At 46.9% G+C, this 25079-nt stretch overlaps 1 protein-coding gene across 1 annotated transcript in view; it reads right to left on the bottom strand.

The window, feature by feature from the left end:
* Positions 1-629: 629 nt before the first annotated feature.
* Positions 630-25079, bottom strand: part of LOC139547865 (gap junction delta-2 protein) — a 46043-nt gene continuing 21593 nt past the window's right edge. The window contains exon 2 of the mRNA XM_071357004.1: positions 630-9792. Within this exon, the coding sequence (XP_071213105.1) occupies positions 8949-9792 (844 nt within the window). The 3' untranslated portion in view covers positions 630-8948. The remainder of the gene's footprint in view (positions 9793-25079) is intronic.

The following is a 25079-nucleotide window of genomic DNA, read 5'->3' as shown; positions in this document are numbered from 1 at the left end:
ACACACACACACACACACACACACACGTAAGCTATCAAGTAAACACAATGATATAGTAACTTGTTGACTTAACTCTAGAATGCCTACTTCAAGTGTTTTAGTACTAGTCGGTAAGCTCAGGACTTAACCTATGCCTTTTTTTTTTTAGTTAGTTCTATGCCTCTTATCTTGCCAAATTTTTAAGGAGTTTTGTTTACACACCTCCTTGACGGTATATATATATATTTTTCACACACACACACGCACACGCACACGCACACACACACACACACACACACACACACACACACACACACACACACACACACACACACACAGCATTCCCTCCTCCTTTCCCCTTGTTATTATCACTGATGCCATTAGCGCAAGCAGCTACTTGGAATTGTTATTATTTTTGGTCAGTTTTATCACTTCAGCAGCAGCACATTTTGATGTGTCATATTATAACATACTGCTTTTGTTTTTCGATTCCATTCACGTGGACAATCTGACATTTTGGTTTCCCATCTCTCTCTCGGTCTCTGTCTCTCATGCACACAAACACATGCAGAAAATGGTTTGATATTTTGACACCTACATCCCTCCAGAGAGGGCTGCACACTGTCAATCACCACAAGGTCAAGCTCAGCATGTGTAACATTCAAGGTTGTATTCAGTATTTACATACAGTACAGTACAAGTCAGACACAATGGTCAAGAAACCTTCAAATAAGCTCAGTTGGATATAAAATAAAATCTGCAGTCAAAACAACAGATTTTCCGTTAAAAATCACAAACAAGTGTTTTTTTCTTTCTTAGCATTTTTGTTATGTCCACTTCGGTGTTGGAAACATACAGAGCTATGATGAAACAATCACATGTTCTTCTACAGCTAATACATTTCCCTTTCTGCTCCTTAAGAAAACATATACCTGACGTTCAGTCATTTTAGTACCCTGTGGTTGCAACCGAGCCAAATATAGACATTACCTCGTCCTCAACCCACTCTCGTACCCGAACACGTTCTTGATATTATTTCTCATGACGTTACCGTAGCAACCACTCCTATTAGGTAGCTTCATTTCATTTGACAGTGCAGTGGTGGTGTGGATCAAGAATCATAAGCTTTATGTAAATTGTTTACTCTAATTTGTATGCTACTTTATGACTCAAAGGGGCCACTGTGTCAGGTGAGGGGACAGGTAGTCGTTTTCCCCACACTAAAGCTTCTCTTCTGAAAAACCTCACGGCCTTAGCCCCGTCCTCACTAGATCAAGCAGCACTCAATTTAATGAAATTGCCTAGTTACTATTGATATCATGAGAGATTAAAGGGTTTGAAATTGCCCCCATAAACGAAATATTCCTAATCCAGCTCGGTGTGGCTGTTTGTGTCGACTACATCAGCACGTCAAAGCCTCAGACTCAGTGGGTGTCATGTCCTTCACAGGACAAGACAGAGCTGGCTTCATCATGGCTCAGACTCTCAGAGTGGAGAGTGGGATACTAAAGGCATGTAACAAGTATCATCAATACCAATTCTCATGTTCAAATTCTTATGACACGTTCTACTAATCCCTTGAACGATGCAAGTCTGTCTTGCATGAAGTAGTGATTTCCTTGCTTATTGTGGCCAATGAGAATACAGATCTAGCAGGCTAGGGTCCATTTTAAAAGCATGTTTTGACACAATAGACAATGTTGGGTATTTTTGCCAGCCTTTAGCTGATAATGTAGTTGATCATCATTGTCCTCCACAAAGAAAATCGGGGAGGGGACTGTGGATCTATATCCGTCCGTTAGTACATTCGTCACATGCGATATCTCAGACAGCACTGGCCTAATTTTGACGGAACTTGGGTGAATGATGCATCTTGCAATAGAGATCCGCCATTTACAAAATGACACTGTTTGGCCAGACTGTGGCGTTATAACAAGTTATTGAAAATGCTAACTTTAAAAGGTCACACCCCTCACTCCATTTGACCAAAAGTCATGTAATTCTGTACATACAGTAGGTCCCTCTCCTCACAAGAAACAAATAAGGTCTGCTATGATGGATTTTCCGCCATTTACAATATTGTGAAAAAGACTTACAACTCTACTCCTCTGGCATCGAATTACCAATCTGCATGAAACTTGATATGTGGCATCTATGGACAAAGATCTCTCAACGCAATATTTTCCAGACTAGTACCTAAAACAACATGGCCGCTCTTGACCAATAAACATTCACGTGGGCGTGGTCTGGCACATAAATGCATATAAATCAGTCACAGATATTCGTATTGTAACAAAATCTGGTAAACATGTTGCAAACACTGTCACAACTCATCATACAGTGCCTTAGGAAAGTATTCAGACCCCTTGACTTTTTCCACATTTTGTTACGTTACAGCCTTATTCTAAAATGTATTAAATCGTTTTTTCCCTCATTAATCTATACACAATACCCCGTAATGACGAAGCAAAAACGATCACATTTACATAAGTATTCAGACCGTTTAATCAGTACTTTGTTGAGGCACCTTTGGCAGCGATTACAGCATCAAGTGTTCTTGGGTATGACGCTACAGGCTTGGCACACCTGTATTTGGGGAGTTTCTTCCATTCTTCTCTGCAGATCGTCTTGGATTGGGAGCGTTGCTGCACAGCTATTTTCAGGTCTCTCCAGAGATGTTCGATCGGGTTCAAGTCCTGGCTCTGGCTGGGCCACTCAAGGACATTCAGAGACTTGTCCCGAAGCCACTCCTGCGTTGTCTTGGCTGTGTGCTTAGGGCCATTGTCCTGTTGGAAGATGAACCTTCGCCCCAGTCTGAGGTCCTGAGCGCTCTGGAGCAGGTTTTCATCAAGGATCTCTCTGTACTTTGCTCTGTTCATCTTTCCCTCAATCCTGACTAGTCTCTCAGTCCCTGCCGCTGAGAAACATCCCCACAGCATGATGCTGCCACCACCATGCTTCACCGTATGGATGGGGTTTCCTCCAGATGTGATGCTTGGCATTCAGGCCAAAGAGTTCAATCTTGGTTTCATCAGACCAGAGAATCTTGTTTCTCAGGGTCTGAGAGTCTTTAGGTGCTCCAAGCGGGCTGTGATGTGCCTTTTACTGAGGAGTGGCTTCCGTTTGGCCACTCTACCATAAAGGCTTGATTGGTGGAGTGCTGCAGAGATGGTTGTCCTTCTCGAAGGTTCTCCCATCTCAACAGAGGAACTCTAGAGCTCTGTCAGAGTGACCATTGGGTTCTTGGTTACCTCCCTGACCAACGCCCTTCTCTCCCAATTTCTCAGTTTGGCTGGGGCGGCCAGCTCTAGGAAGAGTCTTGGTGGTTCCAAACATCTTCCATTTAAGAATAATGGAGGCCACTGTGTTCTTGGAGACCTTCAATGCTGCAGACATTTTTTGGTACCATTTTTTGGTACCCTTCCCCAGATCTGTGCCTCGACACAATCCTGTCTTGGAGCTGTACGGACAATTGGCTTGGTTTTTGCTCTGACATGCACTGTCAACTGTGGGACCTTATATAGACAGGTGTGTGCCTTTCCAAATGATGTCCAATCAATACATTTTAGAATAAGGCTGTAACGTAACAAAATGTGGAAAAAGTCAAGAGGTCTGAATACTTTCCAAATGCACTGCAACCAAGAACATTCGTATCGACACCACATGGTGGCGCTATAGCTTTTGTTACTATCAGTATAGTCTAGTTTGAATTGTTATTACTAATTGGCCCAACTGGCCCAAGGTGGGAAGGGGGGGTGGGGCTGCATCATTTTCAGGCTAGTGAAGTTGACGGCACTGCGTATCACCCATTGGCACAACAAGGCCAAAGGTTTGATTAGGTCCTTGAGCAACAAACATGGTCACCACGTTCTGTTAGGGAGATAAATATTGGGATAGCGGTATGTTATGTTTTTGTTTCTATGGTGAAGGGGGGATGAAGGAGACTAAGACACTGTGCTGAAACTATAAAGCCCTTGTTTATAAAACTTTCAACACAGCCGGTCTCGTTAAAATGTTTAGACGGGTCCCTTTGTCTCAAGAGTCGGTGGTGCCAGACCTGATGACGTAAACCTGGGTCTGTTACCTCTCCACACCCCCTATGCCACTGGTTTGATGCAGCCCTACATGTGAGGTTAGGACAGGTGGCACTGGTGGTAGTAGTGTGCTAGAGTGACGGTATAGCAGGTATTTAAAAGTGTCACAACCTCTAAGGTTTGCTCTCTGCCACCACAGATGGTGTCCGTTCCTGCCAATTGGAAGAGTGCGTGAGCTGTCTGTAGGTCCTTGCTTCCATCTCCTCGGAAATATTTATCTGAACTTGTAAATGACCTTCCTTGTCACTGATTCAATGCAACCCATGATGAGGGTTGATAGCACCAACGTTTTAGGCAAGAGGGCTGGTTTAGGCTTGGATACAAGGACGTGGCCACAGAAGTAGGGTTATGGGTCTGTTTTGCCGTAACTCTGCAGATTAAAGGGATTTTCTTGCCATCAAACTAGTCTTGAGAATGTGTATGTAGTAATACATTAACTTTCTCATGTGTGTACTGATTGACAATACTTGATGTGCCTTATTATCTATATGATGTTTCCTGATGGGTTTTCTGTGTAAGAAAGGATGCAGATGTTGTCTGACAGCGTTTAGAAAAGTTTTGTTTTATTAATTGTAGAAATATGAATAAAAAGCCTAGTTTTAAAAGATTGTTAATCATTTAGAAGTGCATAATTCCTGAGACTGTTTGTATGTTGTGCAGTAGCCCTCAATGTGTTGACCTGAAGCAGAGGGCTACACAGTCCCCATAATGTTACTGTTGTCTTAGGGCTTCACTGCTCCTTTCATCAGACTTAATTCATTCAGTCGTAATTCATTTGCATTACTCTGGAATGTTTTTTCCTTTATTTTGTCAATGTACTGTTGTATTTACCCTGAAAAGTGTGGCTTACAGTACACACAAGTAAAATTCAGAGTATCCACATCTTAAGTGTTGTTGTTGAAAAAAAATCTTAATCTTTTTATAGCAGGTAAAGTACCTCAAAATGCTGGTAAAAAAACAGCAGGGCTGAATCCTACCCTATTCCATTTAGAAATGACCTATTGGGTTGGTACTGACTTGTAAAAGAGTTGGAAATTAGAGATTCTTGACATCAAGACTTAATTACACGTTTTATCTCCGAAGCTTGGACGACAACTAAAAAAACTCTTCTTTCTTTTAAAGATTGAGTTTTCAAAAACAGGTAGAAACATGCTTATTTTAGCCATTGTGCATGCCTTAAAAAAGAATACATTTTAAACCCCATGTAATTTGTATATCACTTTGGCAAGGGATACAATACATGTGATCACATTTCAACACACCCCCCCCAGTTTGTACATTTAAAATGTTTTGTTCTTTACATAGGAAAAAAACTGCTTTTTCGATAGGTCTTTCAATTACATCACTGTACAAAAAAGAGAAAAAGACAACAAAATGAATCCACAAGCCAGAAAAAAGGAAACAAATTAAGAAAAGAAAATTGCATAATTTTCACATATAGACTGGAGAGAGCATTGGACCACTAGAACCCTGTGAAGTGTTCACTTTGGGAAGTGTCCTTATCCCAACCCTGTTATATAACCCTCAATGAGACCAGACAGGAGAGCAGGAGACAGACACATGGGGACTGTACATGTACACTACTATACTACTGTCACGTTCCTGACCTTATTTTCCTTTGTTTAGCTTTGTTTAGTTGGTCAGGACGTGAGCTGGGTGGGCAGTCTATGTTATGTGTTTCTATGTTTAGGTTCATTGGTAATTAGCCGTATATGGTTCTCAATCAGGGACAGGTGTTTGACGTTTCCTCTGATTGAGAACCATATTAAGGTAGGCTGTTCACACCGTTTGTTTGGGGGTGATTGTCTTCCGTGTCAGTGTTGTTACCACATGGGACTGTTTCGTTTGTTTAGTCTGTTCCTGTTCGTGCGTTCTTTGTGTTCTATAAGTTTTCATGTTCAAGTCTGTCTACGTTGTTTTGTAGTTATTCAAGTGTGCTTAGTGTTCGTCTTGTTTAATAAATCAACATGTATTCATCACCAGCTGCATTTTGGTCCGATCCTTGCTCCTCCTCAGACGAGGAGGAGAACATTCGTGACAACTACACTTCAGACCAACCTTCCCAAACCGTTTTCTTAAAGAGAAGCGCCCAGGATAATTTAGAGAAAGCCCGGCCTTAACCTCTATTATTACGCCTTCTCAGCAGTCTTCTAAGAACAAGGCTCCTCCTCATCCAATCCCACGGCCATTCAACGAGCTCTGAAGAAGGGGACTAATTCTATACTAGAGATTATCTACTAGTATCAGTGGGTTAATCACAGACAAGACTGAACGAATAAAGAGCCTTCTCTGGCTACTTCATCAGTCACACCTCAGTAAGACTATACAACCACACCAGCAGTGTGCTCAGTGAGGATAGAGAGGAGGAGCGTGGATAGCTGGACTCATACATAGAGATGCAACTCTAGAGAGGCTGATTTCGTAGAGCCGCATTTTGTCGGCCATCTTACATGGGGACAGTTCTGAACGGTTCTATCTCCATAAACGTGTCTCTCTGCGGTTGTAATCCTCTGTCATTGTGTGACTAGCGGGGACTTTGTCATGGCTTTCTGTCGTTCTGTTTAGGACATTTCCTGTTCTTTTCAAACAAATGTGCAACTAGAGGCTTGGTGGCTTTCCAGGTTCCAGCCATATTTCTTCTCCCATGTCTGTTTTCTCGGCTTGGCTTGCGAAGTTGGTTTGGTCCGGGCCCAGCCGGTGTCACTGTAAACCCAAACATCTCCAACCTGAGCTGCCTACTCTGTTTTACAGTGTACCAGACGCACGTGCCAAAAGAACACATGCTGTTGATGTCAATGTCTCCAGCAACCCCCCTCTCCCTCTTCTCTCTCCTGCTCCCTACAGAGTGTTTCGTAGAGCCTGTACGTTACACACTCCAGGCTGTGTGTCCCTGGGCAGTGCTTGGGGTGACTCCCATTACAGGGTTCCTATATGACCTTGGGGTAGAACACCAGGAGAATGTTCCGGCCCAAACATTTTCACTCAAGCAGAACCATGCTGATGGGGATTCTCTCTCTGGACAGGACATAAACCAACGAACACACACGCCTGCACGTGGAGGCACAATGTACAGTATGGTGATGTACCTCGCTGGTCATGTTTGGCCTTCTTATAATGTTATCGCCATGGACACTACTACTGCTCAGTGTGCACACCCCTCCCTCAATACATCCACAACAAGGACACCCCCGCCCTCCACCTCCCGTGTCTGGCCTCACTGCAGGGTCAAAAGGCATTGTGCTGTAAATGTGGGATCCCTTTTAGAGTGTACCACTGTTGCAGAAAAGCTGAACCGTGTCTTCAGTGGTGTTGAGCGAGTGTGTTGGGTTTTTATTGCTGGTGCTACAGAGCTTTTCCCAACGAGCGTTCCTTTCTGTCTGCCGCTCTCCCGCCTGTCTTCAGGGATCATGCTGCAATACTTATTTTCCATCGTATTTTCCTCAATCTTTTCTCTTCTCTTAAAGGCATGCCTGCTGATCACCACATAGGAGAGAGATGCAGCACAAACCAGTAGATTAGATTAGCATGTTCTCTGTCAAGAGTACAATCCATGATAACACTTGGTTCATTCTAGAAACACTGCTTTGTAAACCTGCCTTTTTCAAATACCTCTTGCAATCCTCCTCTCAGACACAAATTCAGTTCCATCGATCAGAAACAAAATGCTTTGAAATGAACAAAAAAAAGACAAGACTATTTATACATTTTAAGTACCCCCATGATCCCAACCATGTTTTTTTGCCTCCCCTCCCTCCATAAAGATAAATACATCTATTTTGATATACTCTCTCAACTAAAAGATTAAATAATATGCAGGAACTTTCAAACAAGAAGTAAATCCAAAGGCTGGTGCCAACTTTGTCACGAAAGGAATAAATCAACTCATAATAATGATATCGTTAACGTTTACATTTGGAATAAAATGATCTGGTTCCTCTCCGTTGAGATTGCAAGGAGAAAGTTCCTATTCTACTCTCCTATTTCTCTCTTTCACTTTATTTGTCTCTTTCTTTCAGTCAGTCACAAACACACGCAATACATTGGAGTGCTGGAGAGAGAAGCTCGGCGTAGGGGTGTTTTTGTGTGGAGGGGAACGGTTTGTGACTGTGGAGGTGTCGTTTATGCGTGGCCTCTTTGGGTTCCTCTCTAAAGTTTACACGGAGGAGAAGAGGAGAAGAAGACATTACTGTCATCCACCCTCAGTCTCAATGGTGCAGGTGCCAGCAGTGGAGAAGTAGAGAAAAAATGTTTTCAGTATTCCTTCATGGTGTTTGTGTTAATAATTGTTTGCCAGGAGACAAAACGTAAACAGCAGCTTATTCTGGCACCAGCTCCAGGACTCCCGAACACTGTCTCTCTCTGTCATCTTAATCTCTGGAGACTAGCTTGAGAGGAACATCATTCTCTCTCCACAGCAGGAAAGAGAGGCTAGAAAGTTGACTCCCTGTACGCAGCTTGTGGAGAGTCGATCATCGTTGCGACAGCTCTTCCTCTCTCTCTCTGTTAACGACTCCTCCTGCTCTCTTCATCGTGGATGAAATAAGCCAGAACAGCACCATGATATAACAAACCCCTCGGCCCCCTTCACCGTCCCTGGCCCCAAAACAGCCAGAAGCCTCTCCTCAAAGGCTCCCACACAGCCCTTTGGGACCGTCCCAATCAAAACATCATTCACATGACAAGTTATGACAAGAACAGGTGCAGCTGGTCCCATAGTAAAAAAAAATGCACCAAATATTCCGTGGCAGCTTCCCCTCCTCCTCCTTCTCCTCCTCTTTCCATTAAAACTAAAAAGAGATACAGTGGAATGTAGTGGTCGTCCCACTCGTTCCCTACCCTGCCCCCTCACTTACCCAGCATTTAGCCCTGTCTCCATCAGACGTAGGCGGACTCGCTGGACTGGGTCCTGCCCATGTTGGGGGGCTGTGACAGGTGAGACATGTCCTTCTTGCGGATCTCGCAGATGGACTTCCGGCGGGCCTGCACGCCCCGGATGGCTGCCTTGATTTTCTTCCAGCCCAGGTGGTTGAGCTCTGCCAGGTTGAGCAGCACGCAGATGCCACTCACAGCGAACATGAAGACCAGGAAGACCGTTTTCTCGGTGGGCCGTGACACGTAGCACTCCACCTCCTTCAAGCAGGGGTAACGGTCGCACTCGAAGATGCCCGGCACGCTGAAGCCGTATAGGAAGTACTGTCCCACCAGAAAGCCGATCTCCAGTGCGTTACGGAACACCACCTGGATAATGTAGAAGCGCGAGATGCCCTCCTGCTGGCGCTGCTTGGACTTCTTGCCATGTGTGAGCCCCCGCGACACATTGGGGATCTCCTTCACCTCCATGCAGTCATGCTCGTCCTTCCCGCCACCGTCGCCGTGGTGCACCAGGATGCCGTTGATGTTACGAAGCTTCCTGGTGCCGCTTTGCCCGTAATCCGAACGCTCCAGCAGTGGGTAGAGGAAGGAGTAGCGTCTGTCACGCTGCTTTGCCGACTGGTGCACAGAGTAGGTGATGAAGCACAGGCTGGGCGTACACACCAGAATGATCTGGAAGACCCAGTAGCGGATGTGGGAGATGGGGAAGGCCTTGTCGTAGCAGGCCTGGTTGCAGCCCGGCTGCAGGGTGTTGCAGATAAACATGGTCTGCTCGTCCTCGTACACCGTCTCGCCAACGATGGCCACGATCAGAATCCGAAAGATCACCACCACGGTCAGAAGAATCCTGTCAGAGAGAGAGAAGACAAAATAAATATTAGATACAATTAACAACTGGAGGGTGTGGTGAAGAGAGAAAGGATGGTAGAAGACCAATAAACCATTTTGGATTAAAGAGATTGAAGAAGATTCGGGCGGGGCAGGATCAAGAGAGAGAGAGAGAGAGAGAGATAACTTGGATAAGAGATGTGGAGTTCTGCGAATGATGAGCAGTGATTGGACATGATGTCACTGTTCCTTTAGATAAGGTAGAAAAAAAGGGATTCATCTAGAGCACATTCATCTGCTGAGCACAATATCTATAATAGAGAAAGAACAATTATTTTTTCCCATACTTCTTCCAGTCATTTCATCTCCAGCGCAACAGCCATTTAAAACAGCGACATGACACATCTCTCTGCTTCATGGTCTAAGTTTAGCATCAGGCTCATTTAATATGGTAACCCTCATCTCAGTCCCTGCTAAGGTGGATCTTGCTCTAATTAATTTTGTAACACACAATCTCTGTCTTCCCATTTTTCCTCTATCCCCTTAGCAACCGGTGACACTGTGCACCTTGTTTGCGGCTTACGTGCTATTTCTGTGCGTGTGAGAGAGAGAGAGGGGAAAGAGAGATTACTGGGTGTGAAGCAATTCACTGTGTTTTTTCAGTGGTGTGCTTAATGTGACATGTTGAGAATATTCATTCTGAGAATAACTATTATAGCCTGTGAGGGGGCATACATATGTACTGGGCCGGCCCTGGACGTTCTGCCGCCCTAGGCGAGACAAAAATCTAAAATAATCAAATATTTATCTCAGCTAAAAGTCGGAGGAACAGAACATAACAGCAGCCCAAGTCATAGGTCATATTTCTCCAACGTCAAACCAGAGTGTCTTGCTAGCAAAAAAAATTATCTTAGCCATCCTCATGAATCTAAGCATGGGATTTTCAAAAGTGACATTCCCACCCAGACAGATGCTCCCACGAGGCAGAAAAATGTAAGCTTCAACTGCTGATGCGTTCTGTCTCATAGAGACTAACGTACTTTGGTGCGAAAAGTGTAAATCAATCCCAGAACAACAGCAAAGGACCTTGTGAAGATGCTGGAGGAAACAGGTACTATAATATCCTGTTATGAGAATTTTGTTATCAATGTTCATAAACCTCAATTCATTTACTCAGTCTGCAACCCAGAGTTTGTAAGATTCTGGTTGAATGAAACAGACAAAAGTCCCAATTTACAAAAATCTAAGTGTTTATTCACGAGAACGTTCTAACATCAAAAATGCAAACCCCAGTCTTTATAACACACACAAACAAGTTCAAATCTTAAGCTACGCCTTGCTTAGACAGTCCACTACACAGATACATTGTTTAATCTGCAACATGTTTCATAATTTTCTGCAAGCCTAACAGTTTCCCCCCTCCCTGGGTGGGGACAGAATGTCCTGTAAGGAACACAGTAGTCCAGCTTGTCTGTCGATAGCTCCTCTTATCATTTGTTTCACACTTGCACCCTGCTTACATATTAAAAAGGAACAAAAGGTCCTTGTTCTAATTCTGAATAAAACTACACACATCATCAGATTATAGTTTTGTGATTCTAATAAATGTCATACAATTATATGGTTTCAGAGTGGAAATATTTAATCATTATCTTTAGACATATAAATTATTTTATCAATCCACAGTAAAACGAGTCCTATATTGACATAACCTGAAAGGCTGCTCAGCAAGGAAGAAGCCACTGTTCCAAAAACCGCCATAAAAAAGCCAGACTACGGCTTGCAACTGCACAGGGGGACAAAGATAGTACTTTTTGGAAAAATGTCCTCTGGTCTGATGAAACAAAAATAGAACTGTTTGGCCATAATGACCATCATTATGTTTGGAGGAAAAAGGAGGAGGCTTGCAAGCTGAAGAACACCATCCCAACCATGAAGCACAGGGTGGCAGCATCATGTTGTGGGGGTGCTTTGCCCCAGGAGGGACTGGTGCACTTCACAAAATAGATGGCATCATGAGGAAGGAAATTTATGTGGATATATTGAAGCAACATCTCAAGACATCAGTCAGGAAGTTAAAGCTTGGTCGCAAATGGGTCTTCCAAAAGGACAATGACCCCAAGCATACTTCCAAAGTTGTTGCAAAATGGCATAAGGACAACAAAGTCAAGGTATTGGAGTGGCCATCACAAAGCCCTGACCTCAGTCCTATAGAAAATGTGTGGGCAGAACTGAAAAAGCGTGTGCGAGCAAGGAGGCCTGCAAACCTGACTCAGTTACACCAGCTCTGTCAGGAGGAATGGACCAAAATTCACCCAACAAATTCTGGGAAGCTTGTGGACGGCTACCCGAAACGTTTGACCCAAGTTAAACAATTTATAGGCAATGCTACCAAATACTAATTGAGTGTATGTAATCTTCTGACCCACTGGGAATGTGATGAAATAAATAAAAGCTGAAATAAATCATTCTCTCTACTATTATTTGGCCATTTCACATTCTTAAAATAAAGTGGTGATCCTACCTGACCTAAGACAGGGAATTTTTACTAGGATTAAATGTCAAGAATTGTGAAAAACTGAGTTTAAATGTATTTGGCTAAGGTGTACGTAAACTTCCGACTTCAACCGTATCTTCAGAAAGCGGAAAGCTAAATTAATAGCTTCATTTTTTTAAATCTCCTCGAATATTATAGGCTGCAGCTCAGCTTCAGAATGTCATAGAGAAGAATCAATATATCCCCATAAGCATCAGCTGCTTATAGTAGGTAGCAGTTTCTTACTAATAATATGACACCTGTTATCACACATGGCACGACACCACAATTGTTACAATTAGAATAAAAATAACACTTTTATTTAACATATTTAACATATTTGAATATTCCTGTAGAACTGTAAAAAGAATGATACATCATTTGAGCTTTGGAAACAAGTGCTTTCATAAATGCATGGCGGGTCTCGTTTCACTGGAGCAGTATATAATAAGCTTTATGTCAATGACCCAGCCTTAACAAATGTTGTTTATTTACATATCGAATTTGATTGTCCAGCATCAGTTTCAGCATCTATTTTTTCCATGCCCTGCCTAGAGAGGCCTCTTTCCTCTGCTGTGTTGCTGCCTTGCAATCAGCAATGTTTTCTCTCGGTAACTGTCCATGGTCCTGAAATCAAATCATCTGCGAGAGACAGAGAGAGAGAGAGATGTAGTCTATTTAAATAAATAAAAATACAAAGTAAACAGGTGATAGATAATTTAGTAATCTTACAAATGACTCTGTGATAGAATTATTGTGAGTGTATGATCAACACTTACCTTTCATTCCAAGACAAGTTGACTTGCCTGGCCTTCCTGGCAGCAGAAGCATGCACTGCTTGTTGGAGGTTGATTTTGTAAGACAACTCGTGCTCAATTGATATGGTGGAGAGTCCATTGAGTCTCTCTTGATTCATAGTAGAGTGCAGGTAGTTTTTGATGAGTTTGAGCTTGGAGAATGTGCGCTCTCCACTTGCCACTGTCACGGGGAGGCAACAAATGCATTGGGATACAAGTAGGCCATTTGATATCTGGATATGTACTCCAGTGCGTCAAGTGGTTTTGCCTCACTGTCCAGTCTCCTGCTCAAGACTTTGAGCTCAATACACAGCTCTTTTGCGCCGATGTCCCTGGAATCCCTGTACGTAAGGGCCCAGTGTTGTGCAGTCAGTGATAAGTGCTGCAGTGTCCATGTCCTTGATGGTGCGGATGTTGTACAGGATGCTGAAAACACTGCTGTGCTCTTCGAGCTGCGTAAAGCGCTCGTTGACAGACTGGATAGCAGAATCAAGAATCTGATTAAAGAAATGTACTTTGAATTTCTGCTGAGGTACAGTCACAGGCTCATCCTCAGTCACGGGACGGACCGTGGGCTGCACTGGGAAACAGGACTCAATACCCATCTCCTCTGCCAACTCTTTTGCACTTGCTAATGCGCCAGCGAAAGCTGCATCAGATCGGTAGTCTTGGAGGAATACCCTGGTTGAGTTCAATTGAGCCGCTGCTTGTGAAAGGTTAAAACTCACCGCCAGCAAAAATTCAGCAGGGAATTTCTTTGGTTTAGAGATTGTGCCACTTTCTCATTTAAAAAAAAAATAGTCGCTTCCTGTTTCTGTCTCTTAGAAATGGTAGCAAATTTAGTTTAAAATCTCTGTAGCTTATTATTATTTCCACTAGTAGCTAGCTAACGTGAACAGGTTAGACTACTGCCTTAATCACTAATCTTCTTCCTCACATACAAACTTTAAAAAAAAACATCAATACAATAATTTAAACTGGCAGATTCATTTTTTATGTTTCACAATTGGATAATCCCATATAAACACACACATCACTATAGCTATCAAGGATAGTGGGAGTGAACTACGGGAGAAGCGGGAAGGGGGTGGAGGCGGGAACTGCAGCAACGGCTATGAGCTAGTGTCTGGGGCGCCGGCGGTGTAGTAGCCGATCAGGGGCGGCAGCCAATTGCCAAAATGTTGCCCCAAATTCAATCTTGCCTAATGGGAGGGCCGGCCCTGCATATGTATACAAGTGTATGCAGCTGTTTTTGTATAGTGTAGCGCTACAGGTTCATTCTGTGAGTGGGCTTCAGAGGTACTCTTTCACTGTCAGTTGAACTCACACACTCTCACTCAAAGCATTCGTCTCGTTCGTTTTTCAGACAAACACAGGAGGCATTTTAACACTTAGAATGAGCTTCTATTAAGGTCATAAATCATCATAATTACTCCAAGCAGATTTAACCACCTCCGTCTGACAATACCAATCCATTAGTCCTGGAACTCATTAACAGTATAATGAGAACTTTTATGAAGTGATGATGACAATAGAAGAAAGTGGGATTGTCACTTTAGCTGCCAAATAGTTCGATGTGGTTTGGCTGCTGTGGGAGAATTTGTAATCTACCAATCGGAGCAGCTTTACTGGCCTGCACATGCCACAGCTGTGGTTTCAGAGGTCATATTTAATCTGACCCAAAGTCAGCCGCCATTCACATTTAGGCATACTTCTCATAATAGACAGAGACTGCAGAGGTTAAAAAAATGAAGCCTGGAATAAAGGAAAAGGAAAAAACTGAAATACATGCTCCCAATCCGCCCACCTGTAATCTGGATGAAGTTGCAGCAGAAATGAAAAAAAGTCATGCTGTTACCCTTGTAGTGACTCCATGAAGGAGTTTAGGACACAGTATCCACTATAGCCGTTCTGTAGCATTGTGCCAGCTAGCGCACTGTATCAGTCAAAGGCTGTGAAAAATGATTAGGCACAGAGGGAAAACATCAAATTACTGTGGAATTAGTTACAGACAGGGATAAAAAGGCACCCAAAAATGTAGTAGACAGAGATTTAGATGAATAAAAAAAACTGCCAATGCGGTAAAAAAAAAAGGGATGAGGGAAGAAAATCTCATCAGGGAGAATGAATTATATAATGGCTTCCACACGCAACCCACAACCTTAATCTGCACCAGGGCCAATGGAGGATTCTTGCATTAGGCCTAGTAGTTTGTTTAATGCCATCGAATAGCTTTAGATGATCCAGGCCCACAGCCCCCACCTGTTCCTTCTCCTCTTCTTCCGTCACGAGCTCTCTTTCTGTCTGTCCATTCCCTGTGCTCCTGCTCCTACCATCTCCCTCCCTAAACCCCCTCTCTTTCTGTCTGTCCATTCCCTGTGCTCCTGCTCCTACCATCTCCCTCCCTAAACCCCCTCTCTTTCTGTCTGTCCATTCCCTGTGCTCCTGCTCCTACCATCTCCCTCCCTAAACCCCCTCTCTTTCTGTCTGTCCATTCCCTGTGCTCCTGCTCCTACCATCTCCCTCCCTAAACCCCCTCTCTTTCTGTCTGTCCATTCCCTGTGCTCCTGCTCCTACCATCTCCCTCCCTAAACCCCCTCTCTTTCTGTCTGTCCATTCCCTGTGCTCCTGCTCCTACCATCTCCCTCCCTAAACCCCCTCTCTTTCTGTCTGTCCATTCCCTGTGCTCCTGCTCCTACCATCTCCCTCCCTCCCTAAACCCCCTCTCTTTCTGTCTGTCCATTCCCTGTGCTCCTGCTCCTACCATCTCCCTCCCTCCCTAAACCCCCTCTCTTTCTGTCTGTCCATTCCCTGTGCTCCTGCTCCTACCATCTCCCTCCCTAAACCCCCTCTCTTTCTGTCTGTCCATTCCCTGTGCTCCTGCTCCTACCATCTCCCTCCCTAAACCCCCTCTCTTTCTGTCTGTCCATTCCCTGTGCTCCTGCTCCTACCATCTCCCTCCCTAAACCCCCTCTCTTTCTGTCTGTCCATTCCCTGTGCTCCTGCTCCTACCATCTCCCTCCCTAAACCCCCTCTCTTTCTGTCTGTCCATTCCCTGTGCTCCTGCTCCTACCATCTCCCTCCCTAAACCCCCTCTCTTTCTGTCTGTCCATTCCCTGTGCTCCTGCTCCTACCATCTCCCTCCCTAAACCCCCTCTCTTTCTGTCTGTCCATTCCCTGTGCTCCTGCTCCTACCATCTCCCTCCCTAAACCCCCTCTCTTTCTGTCTGTCCATTCCCTGTGCTCCTGCTCCTACCATCTCCCTCCCTAAACCCCCTCTCTTTCTGTCTGTCCATTCCCTGTGCTCCTGCTCCTACCATCTCCCTCCCTAAACCCCCTCTCTTTCTGTCTGTCCATTCCCTGTGCTCCTGCTCCTACCATCTCCCTCCCTAAACCCCCTCTCTTTCTGTCTGTCCATTCCCTGTGCTCCTGCTCCTACCATCTCCCTCCCTAAACCCCCTCTCTTTCTGTCTGTCCATTCCCTGTGCTCCTGCTCCTACCATCTCCCTCCCTAAACCCCCTCTCTTTCTGTCTGTCCATTCCCTGTGCTCCTGCTCCTACCATCTCCCTCCCTAAACCCCCTCTCTTTCTGTCTGTCCATTCCCTGTGCTCCTGCTCCTACCATCTCCCTCCCTAAACCCCCTCTCTTTCTGTCTGTCCATTCCCTGTGCTCCTGCTCCTACCATCTCCCTCCCTAAACCCCCTCTCTTTCTGTCTGTCCATTCCCTGTGCTCCTGCTCCTACCATCTCCCTCCCTAAACCCCCTCTCTTTCTGTCTGTCCATTCCCTGTGCTCCTGCTCCTACCATCTCCCTCCCTAAACCCCCTCTCTTTCTGTCTGTCCATTCCCTGTGCTCCTGCTCCTACCATCTCCCTCCCTAAACCCCCTCTCTTTCTGTCTGTCCATTCCCTGTGCTCCTGCTCCTACCATCTCCCTCCCTAAACCCCCTCTCTTTCTGTCTGTCCATTCCCTGTGCTCCTGCTCCTACCATCTCCCTCCCTAAACCCCCTCTCTTTCTGTCTGTCCATTCCCTGTGCTCCTGCTCCTACCATCTCCCTCCCTAAACCCCCTCTCTTTCTGTCTTTCCATTCCCTGTGCTCCTGCTCCTACCATCTCCCTCCCTCCCTAAACCCCCTCTCTTTCTGTCTGTCCATTCCCTGTGCTCCTGCTCCTACCATCTCCCTCCCTAAACCCCCTCTCTTTCTGTCTGTCCATTCCCTGTGCTCCTGCTCCTACCATCTCCCTCCCTAAACCCCCTCTCTTTCTGTCTGTCCATTCCCTGTGCTCCTGCTCCTACCATCTCCCTCCCTAAACCCCCTCTCTTTCTGTCTGTCCATTCCCTGTGCTCCTGCTCCTACCATCTCCCTCCCTAAACCCCCTCTCTTTCTGTCTGTCCATTCCCTGTGCTCCTGCTCCTACCATCTCCCTCCCTAAACCCCCTCTCTTTCTGTCTGTCCATTCCCTGTGCTCCTGCTCCTACCATCTCCCTCCCTAAACCCCCTCTCTTTCTGTCTGTCCATTCCCTGTGCTCCTGCTCCTACCATCTCCCTCCCTAAACCCCCTCTCTTTCTGTCTGTCCATTCCCTGTGCTCCTGCTCCTACCATCTCCCTCCCTAAACCCCCTCTCTTTCTGTCTGTCCATTCCCTGTGCTCCTGCTCCTACCATCTCCCTCCCTAAACCCCCTCTCTTTCTGTCTGTCCATTCCCTGTGCTCCTGCTCCTACCATCTCCCTCCCTAAACCCCCTCTCTTTCTGTCTGTCCATTCCCTGTGCTCCTGCTCCTACCATCTCCCTCCCTAAACCCCCTCTCTTTCTGTCTGTCCATTCCCTGTGCTCCTGCTCCTACCATCTCCCTCCCTAAACCCCCTCTCTTTCTGTCTGTCCATTCCCTGTGCTCCTGCTCCTACCATCTCCCTCCCTAAACCCCCTCTCTTTCTGTCTGTCCATTCCCTGTGCTCCTGCTCCTACCATCTCCCTCCCTAAACCCCCTCTCTTTCTGTCTGTCCATTCCCTGTGCTCCTGCTCCTACCATCTCCCTCCCTAAACCCCCTCTCTTTCTGTCTGTCCATTCCCTGTGCTCCTGCTCCTACCATCTCCCTCCCTAAACCCCCTCTCTTTCTGTCTGTCCATTCCCTGTGCTCCTGCTCCTACCATCTCCCTCCCTAAACCCCCTCTCTTTCTGTCTGTCCATTCCCTGTGCTCCTGCTCCTACCATCTCCCTCCCTAAACCCCCTCTCTTTCTGTCTGTCCATTCCCTGTGCTCCTGCTCCTACCATCTCCCTCCCTAAACCCCCTCTCTTTCTGTCTGTCCATTCCCTGTGCTCCTGCTCCTACCATCTCCCTCCCTAAACCCCCTCTCTTTCTGTCTGTCCATTCCCTGTGCTCCTGCTCCTACCATCTCCCTCCCTAAACCCCCTCTCTTTCTGTCTGTCCATTCCCTGTGCTCCTGCTCCTACCATCTCCCTCCCTAAACCCCCTCTCTTTCTGTCTGTCCATTCCCTGTGCTCCTGCTCCTACCATCTCCCTCCCTAAACCCCCTCTCTTTCTGTCTGTCCATTCCCTGTGCTCCTGCTCCTACCATCTCCCTCCCTAAACCCCCTCTCTTTCTGTCTGTCCATTCCCTGTGCTCCTGCTCCTACCATCTCCCTCCCTAAACCCCCTCTCTTTCTGTCTGTCCATTCCCTGTGCTCCTGCTCCTACCATCTCCCTCCCTAAACCCCCTCTCTTTCTGTCTGTCCATTCCCTGTGCTCCTGCTCCTACCATCTCCCTCCCTAAACCCCCTCTCTTTCTGTCTGTCCATTCCCTGTGCTCCTGCTCCTACCATCTCCCTCCCTAAACCCCCTCTCTTTCTGTCTGTCCATTCCCTGTGCTCCTGCTCCTACCATCTCCCTCCCTAAACCCCCTCTCTTTCTGTCTGTCCATTCCCTGTGCTCCTGCTCCTACCATCTCCCTCCCTAAACCCCCTCTCTTTCTGTCTGTCCATTCCCTGTGCTCCTGCTCCTACCATCTCCCTCCCTAAACCCCCTCTCTTTCTGTCTGTCCATTCCCTGTGCTCCTGCTCCTACCATCTCCCTCCCTAAACCCCCTCTCTTTCTGTCTGTCCATTCCCTGTGCTCCTGCTCCTACCATCTCCCTCCCTAAACCCCCTCTCTTTCTGTCTGTCCATTCCCTGTGCTCCTGCTCCTACCATCTCCCTCCCTAAACCCCCTCTCTTTCTGTCTGTCCATTCCCTGTGCTCCTGCTCCTACCATCTCCCTCCCTAAACCCCCTCTCTTTCTGTCTGTCCATTCCCTGTGCTCCTGCTCCTACCATCTCCCTCCCTAAACCCCCTCTCTTTCTGTCTGTCCATTCCCTGTGCTCCTGCTCCTACCATCTCCCTCCCTAAACCCCCTCTCTTTCTGTCTGTCCATTCCCTGTGCTCCTGCTCCTACCATCTCCCTCCCTAAACCCCCTCTCTTTCTGTCTGTCCATTCCCTGTGCTCCTGCTCCTACCATCTCCCTCCCTAAACCCCCTCTCTTTCTGTCTGTCCATTCCCTGTGCTCCTGCTCCTACCATCTCCCTCCCTAAACCCCCTCTCTTTCTGTCTGTCCATTCCCTGTGCTCCTGCTCCTACCATCTCCCTCCCTAAACCCCCTCTCTTTCTGTCTGTCCATTCCCTGTGCTCCTGCTCCTACCATCTCCCTCCCTAAACCCCCTCTCTTTCTGTCTGTCCATTCCCTGTGCTCCTGCTCCTACCATCTCCCTCCCTAAACCCCCTCTCTTTCTGTCTGTCCATTCCCTGTGCTCCTGCTCCTACCATCTCCCTCCCTAAACCCCCTCTCTTTCTGTCTGTCCATTCCCTGTGCTCCTGCTCCTACCATCTCCCTCCCTAAACCCCCTCTCTTTCTGTCTGTCCATTCCCTGTGCTCCTGCTCCTACCATCTCCCTCCCTAAACCCCCTCTCTTTCTGTCTGTCCATTCCCTGTGCTCCTGCTCCTACCATCTCCCTCCCTAAACCCCCTCTCTTTCTGTCTGTCCATTCCCTGTGCTCCTGCTCCTACCATCTCCCTCCCTAAACCCCCTCTCTTTCTGTCTGTCCATTCCCTGTGCTCCTGCTCCTACCATCTCCCTCCCTAAACCCCCTCTCTTTCTGTCTGTCCATTCCCTGTGCTCCTGCTCCTACCATCTCCCTCCCTAAACCCCCTCTCTTTCTGTCTGTCCATTCCCTGTGCTCCTGCTCCTACCATCTCCCTCCCTAAACCCCCTCTCTTTCTGTCTTTCCATTCCCTGTGCTCCTGCTCCTACCATCTCCCTCCCTAAACCCCCTCTCTTTCTGTCTGTCCATTCCCTGTGCTCCTGCTCCTACCATCTCCCTCCCTAAACCCCCTCTCTTTCTGTCTGTCCATTCCCTGTGCTCCTGCTCCTACCATCTCCCTCCCTAAACCCCCTCTCTTTCTGTCTGTCCATTCCCTGTGCTCCTGCTCCTACCATCTCCCTCCCTAAACCCCCTCTCTTTCTGTCTGTCCATTCCCTGTGCTCCTGCTCCTACCATCTCCCTCCCTAAACCCCCTCTCTTTCTGTCTGTCCATTCCCTGTGCTCCTGCTCCTACCATCTCCCTCCCTAAACCCCCTCTCTTTCTGTCTGTCCATTCCCTGTGCTCCTGCTCCTACCATCTCCCTCCCTAAACCCCCTCTCTTTCTGTCTGTCCATTCCCTGTGCTCCTGCTCCTACCATCTCCCTCCCTAAACCCCCTCTCTTTCTGTCTGTCCATTCCCTGTGCTCCTGCTCCTACCATCTCCCTCCCTAAACCCCCTCTCTTTCTGTCTGTCCATTCCCTGTGCTCCTGCTCCTACCATCTCCCTCCCTAAACCCCCTCTCTTTCTGTCTGTCCATTCCCTGTGCTCCTGCTCCTACCATCTCCCTCCCTAAACCCCCTCTCTTTCTGTCTGTCCATTCCCTGTGCTCCTGCTCCTACCATCTCCCTCCCTAAACCCCCTCTCTTTCTGTCTTTCCATTCCCTGTGCTCCTGCTCCTACCATCTCCCTCCCTAAACCCCCTCTCTTTCTGTCTGTCCATTCCCTGTGCTCCTGCTCCTACCATCTCCCTCCCTAAACCCCCTCTCTTTCTGTCTTTCCATTCCCTGTGCTCCTGCTCCTACCATCTCCCTCCCTCCCTAAACCCCCTCTATTTCTGTCTTTCCATTCCCTGTGCTCCTGCTCCTACCATCTCCCTCCCTCCCTAAACCCCCTCTATTTCTGTCTTTCCATTCCCTGTGCTCCTGCTCCTACCATCTCCCTCCCTCCCTAAACCCCCACTATTTCTGTCTTTCCATTCCCTGTGCTCCTGCTCCTACCATCTCCCTCCCTCCCTAAACCCCCTCTCTTTCTGTCTTTTCTCCCTGTCTTTCCATTCCCTGTGCTCCTGCTCCTACCATCTCCCTCCCTCCCTAAACCCCCTCTCTTTCTCTCCCTCCCTCCCCCTCTTTCCCTCCCCATCTCTGCCTGGCATTGCAACAGAATAAGCTCCAAATAGAGACAATTATTTTATTTTTTGGTGAAGCATTTTTGCTACCATTGTCGGAAGAACCTGTTTAACATTAAAACAAAATCTCCTTTGTGAATCTTATGAAAATGTCCACAACCGTCTGTGTGTGGCTCTGCTGGCCTTGCCCCCAGACCCTTATCATCGTGTCCTCCCCCCTCAACAGCCTGCATCTGGTTGCTAAATGAACACCCTGTCTGTGCTTTCATACAATGCTCAGTGACTATGTAAAAACATTATGCCCAGAACCCAAACTGCTTCTTTTAATTTTATCATGGTTTCCCTCTCAACAGCTAATGACAAAAGCCAGGTTGATTTGTTTGAAGTCCTATTTGTATCTACAGTGATCAGCGCGCACCAACATGTTATTTCTCGGAGGGAAGCGTTGTCACAACCGTCCGCTCACAGACAACGGAGCAGCTTGCATTGTTGGCTTGCTAAACAACCAACAGAGATGCCATTTGAAGTGATGCTACTGTATTGTTGTTGTTGTGGAGGAAGAACAGCCCCTTTTATACTGTACGTTCATGAATGTCGCTCTTCCTTAAGTTTGACTTACCGATTCTACAGTGTTTCTTTCTGTAACCCTGGAGATAATATGTTGATCGAGGAAAGGGGGTAAGTCAGGAGGTAGGGGGGGCTCCCTGGTGCCTTTACCCACAAACCCCCTACATCCCCCCTACCCTCCCTCCCCTCCCCTCCCCTCCCCTCCCCTCCTTCTTCCGACAGTTACCATGGCAACAACAGATGGGCAGAAAAAGGAACGGTGTGCTCGTGAGCTCTGATTCGAGCTGAGGACCAGCTGTAGTGAAGACTACAGGCAGCTTGACTACCCAGGAAGCTGAGAAGAAACACTAGCAATAACAATGCTACCAAAGCAGGCTGGAACTGTCTGCTGTCATCTGTGGATGGAAGCCAGACGAAAAATCATTCTACACCCAGGAGAGAGAACATCTCTTACAACCTGTTGTATAAAATGTTGCAGACATGGTTGATCTATGATAGACTCTTATTGATAACCACAAACACGATCGATATACACTATTATAAACTGGGTGGTTCGAGCCCTGAATGCTGATTGGCTGACGTCGTCCCTAAGCACAGCCCTTAGCTGTATATTGGCCATATACCACAACCCCTCGGCCCTTATTGCTTAAATACAACAGACACTAGAGAAGTGTATGTGTTCCGTCTGTCTTATCCAATGCATAGGCTAGGTCACGTTATTGAAAAATATTCAAGTCCTTTTCATTAGGTGATGGCTGAAGAAGCCACCCATACAAAAGAAGCTGTGACGAGTCAAAGCTGGCTTGTTTGCCCCATGATTTCAATGTTCCCCATGTGATACTGTGGTGTAATCCTCTTAAAGGGCTCCCTCTTTCCCTGTTGTCTGGGCTTCTGCTGCGGCTTTACCTGGCCTCATCCCTTTAACTCTCCCTATAAAGCATCTCCCTGGTTTCCCCAAGGTTTATCATCAATAGGACCTGGTTGACTTGACAGCAGGCCATTTGGCACATAGCCCACGGCTACGTCTTGCTTCAGGTAGGGTCAGAATCTTGTCCGTTTAACTAATACTGTATCGACTCTCCCCAGAGAATCCTGGGCCTATTTCCTCTGCCGCTCACACACGTCCACACACACACACACACGTCCACACACACACGTCCACACGTCCACACACGTCCACACGTCCACACACGTCCACACAGGCACGTCCACACACACACGTCCACACACACACACACACACACGTCCACACACACACGTCCACACGTCCACACACGTCCACACACACACACACACACACACACACACGTCCACACACACACGTCCACACACACACGCATGCACGCACACACACGTCCACACACGCACGCACACACGTCCACACACACACGCACGCACACACGTCCACACACTGGTTGTGCGTCAGGACAACAGCTTAATCCCAGCAGGATGAGACTCCAGACATGGAGGAAAACTAAAACAATTGAGAGAGAGAGAGTGGGGGGGGGGGCTGCAACCTTCAATCCAGGTTATTTGACAGCATCTCACACGCAACCATGAATACTGTATATACTGGCACACACACATACATACTGTATATAAAACATCCCCACCAACACAGACACATACCCAGTGAAGCATACACGCAAAATACATGATGCAAATATATTTAGACAGTAGTGATATAGAGTTCACCCTGAGATGGAGCCTGAAAATCATCCATCCACTTTAGAGAGCACGGGAAGAACACAGGAATGTCAGACAGTATAGACACAATCAGCTTGGTAAAGCTTGTGTGTGGATGGCACTCTGTTGGCAGGGGACAGCCGCCCCTCTGCTCCTTCTGTCACTGGAACGTGACAGAGATGGAGGAGGTCCAGGATAGCCCTCAAGACCGGAACACACTCTCTGCTAAGTGTGTGTGTGTGTGTGTGTGTGTGCGTGCGTGTGAGAGTGTGAGTGTCACTGGGTGTGGGTTTTGGTGTGGTTTGGCGTATTTGAGAGAGATATAGAGCCAATACTATATGTGTGTGTGGGTGGAGAGAAGGGAATGATCCAGTCTGTGGTTTTGTGTGTATCTCGGTCTAAAGTCAGAGCCACACGGATGTAAATCTCATCCGTAGACCTTTGACGTGAGACAGTACCCACTCATCCTCATCCACTTCTCATCAAGTCCTCGCCCCACACTCACAATATCCACAATCTCCTCCTCAATATCCCAGTACAGCTGATCAGTACTGAGAGACAGACTGGGGCCGTAGCACACTGGTGTCCTCTCTCGTTGCACACACACTAGAGTGACTTGAGCTGTTGATTTAATTACACACAGCACAGCAGTGATTAATCCCTATTTACCACTTGAGTAGCTCCAAGTCCACTCGCAGTCTCACAGCAGTCCTTTACAGCACCGCAGAGACCTCCACTCCACAGTAATCAACTGGTAACAGTATAGGTGTGCAATAGGGCTGGCAACACAGCCATCAGAGCCGAGCGCTGGGTTTGGGAAGGTCATGAGTTAGGAAAAGAGCAGCAGTCAGAGATTGGGATGGGAGCACGGCTGTAATCCACATTTAATCTTCTGTTTTGGACAATCCAGGGCCTGCGAGTGTGGCCCCTGCCAAGGCCAAAACCCAAATCACTCTCAGTCACACATGTTGGAAGCATTCTTCACTGACTCCAAGCCACACATGGTTAGCACATACTCCTCTATCACTCCTAAATCTATTCTAAACATGTGCAGTACAGAGAAGTATTCTAAATCTATTCTAAACATGTACAGTACAGAGAAGTATTCTAAATCTATTCTAAACATGTACAGTACAGAGAAGTATTCTAAATCTATTCTAAACATGTGCAGTACAGAGAAGTATTCTAAATCTATTCTAAACATGTGCAGTACAGAGAAGTATTCTAAATCTATTATAAACATGTGCAGTACAGAGA

Source organism: Salvelinus alpinus, chromosome 21, assembly GCF_045679555.1.
Source record: "Salvelinus alpinus chromosome 21, SLU_Salpinus.1, whole genome shotgun sequence".
Classification (NCBI taxonomy): Eukaryota; Metazoa; Chordata; class Actinopteri; order Salmoniformes; family Salmonidae; genus Salvelinus; species Salvelinus alpinus.
The sequence above is the reverse complement of the archived record's forward strand: the minus strand, read 5'-3'. Positions and strand labels throughout refer to the sequence as shown.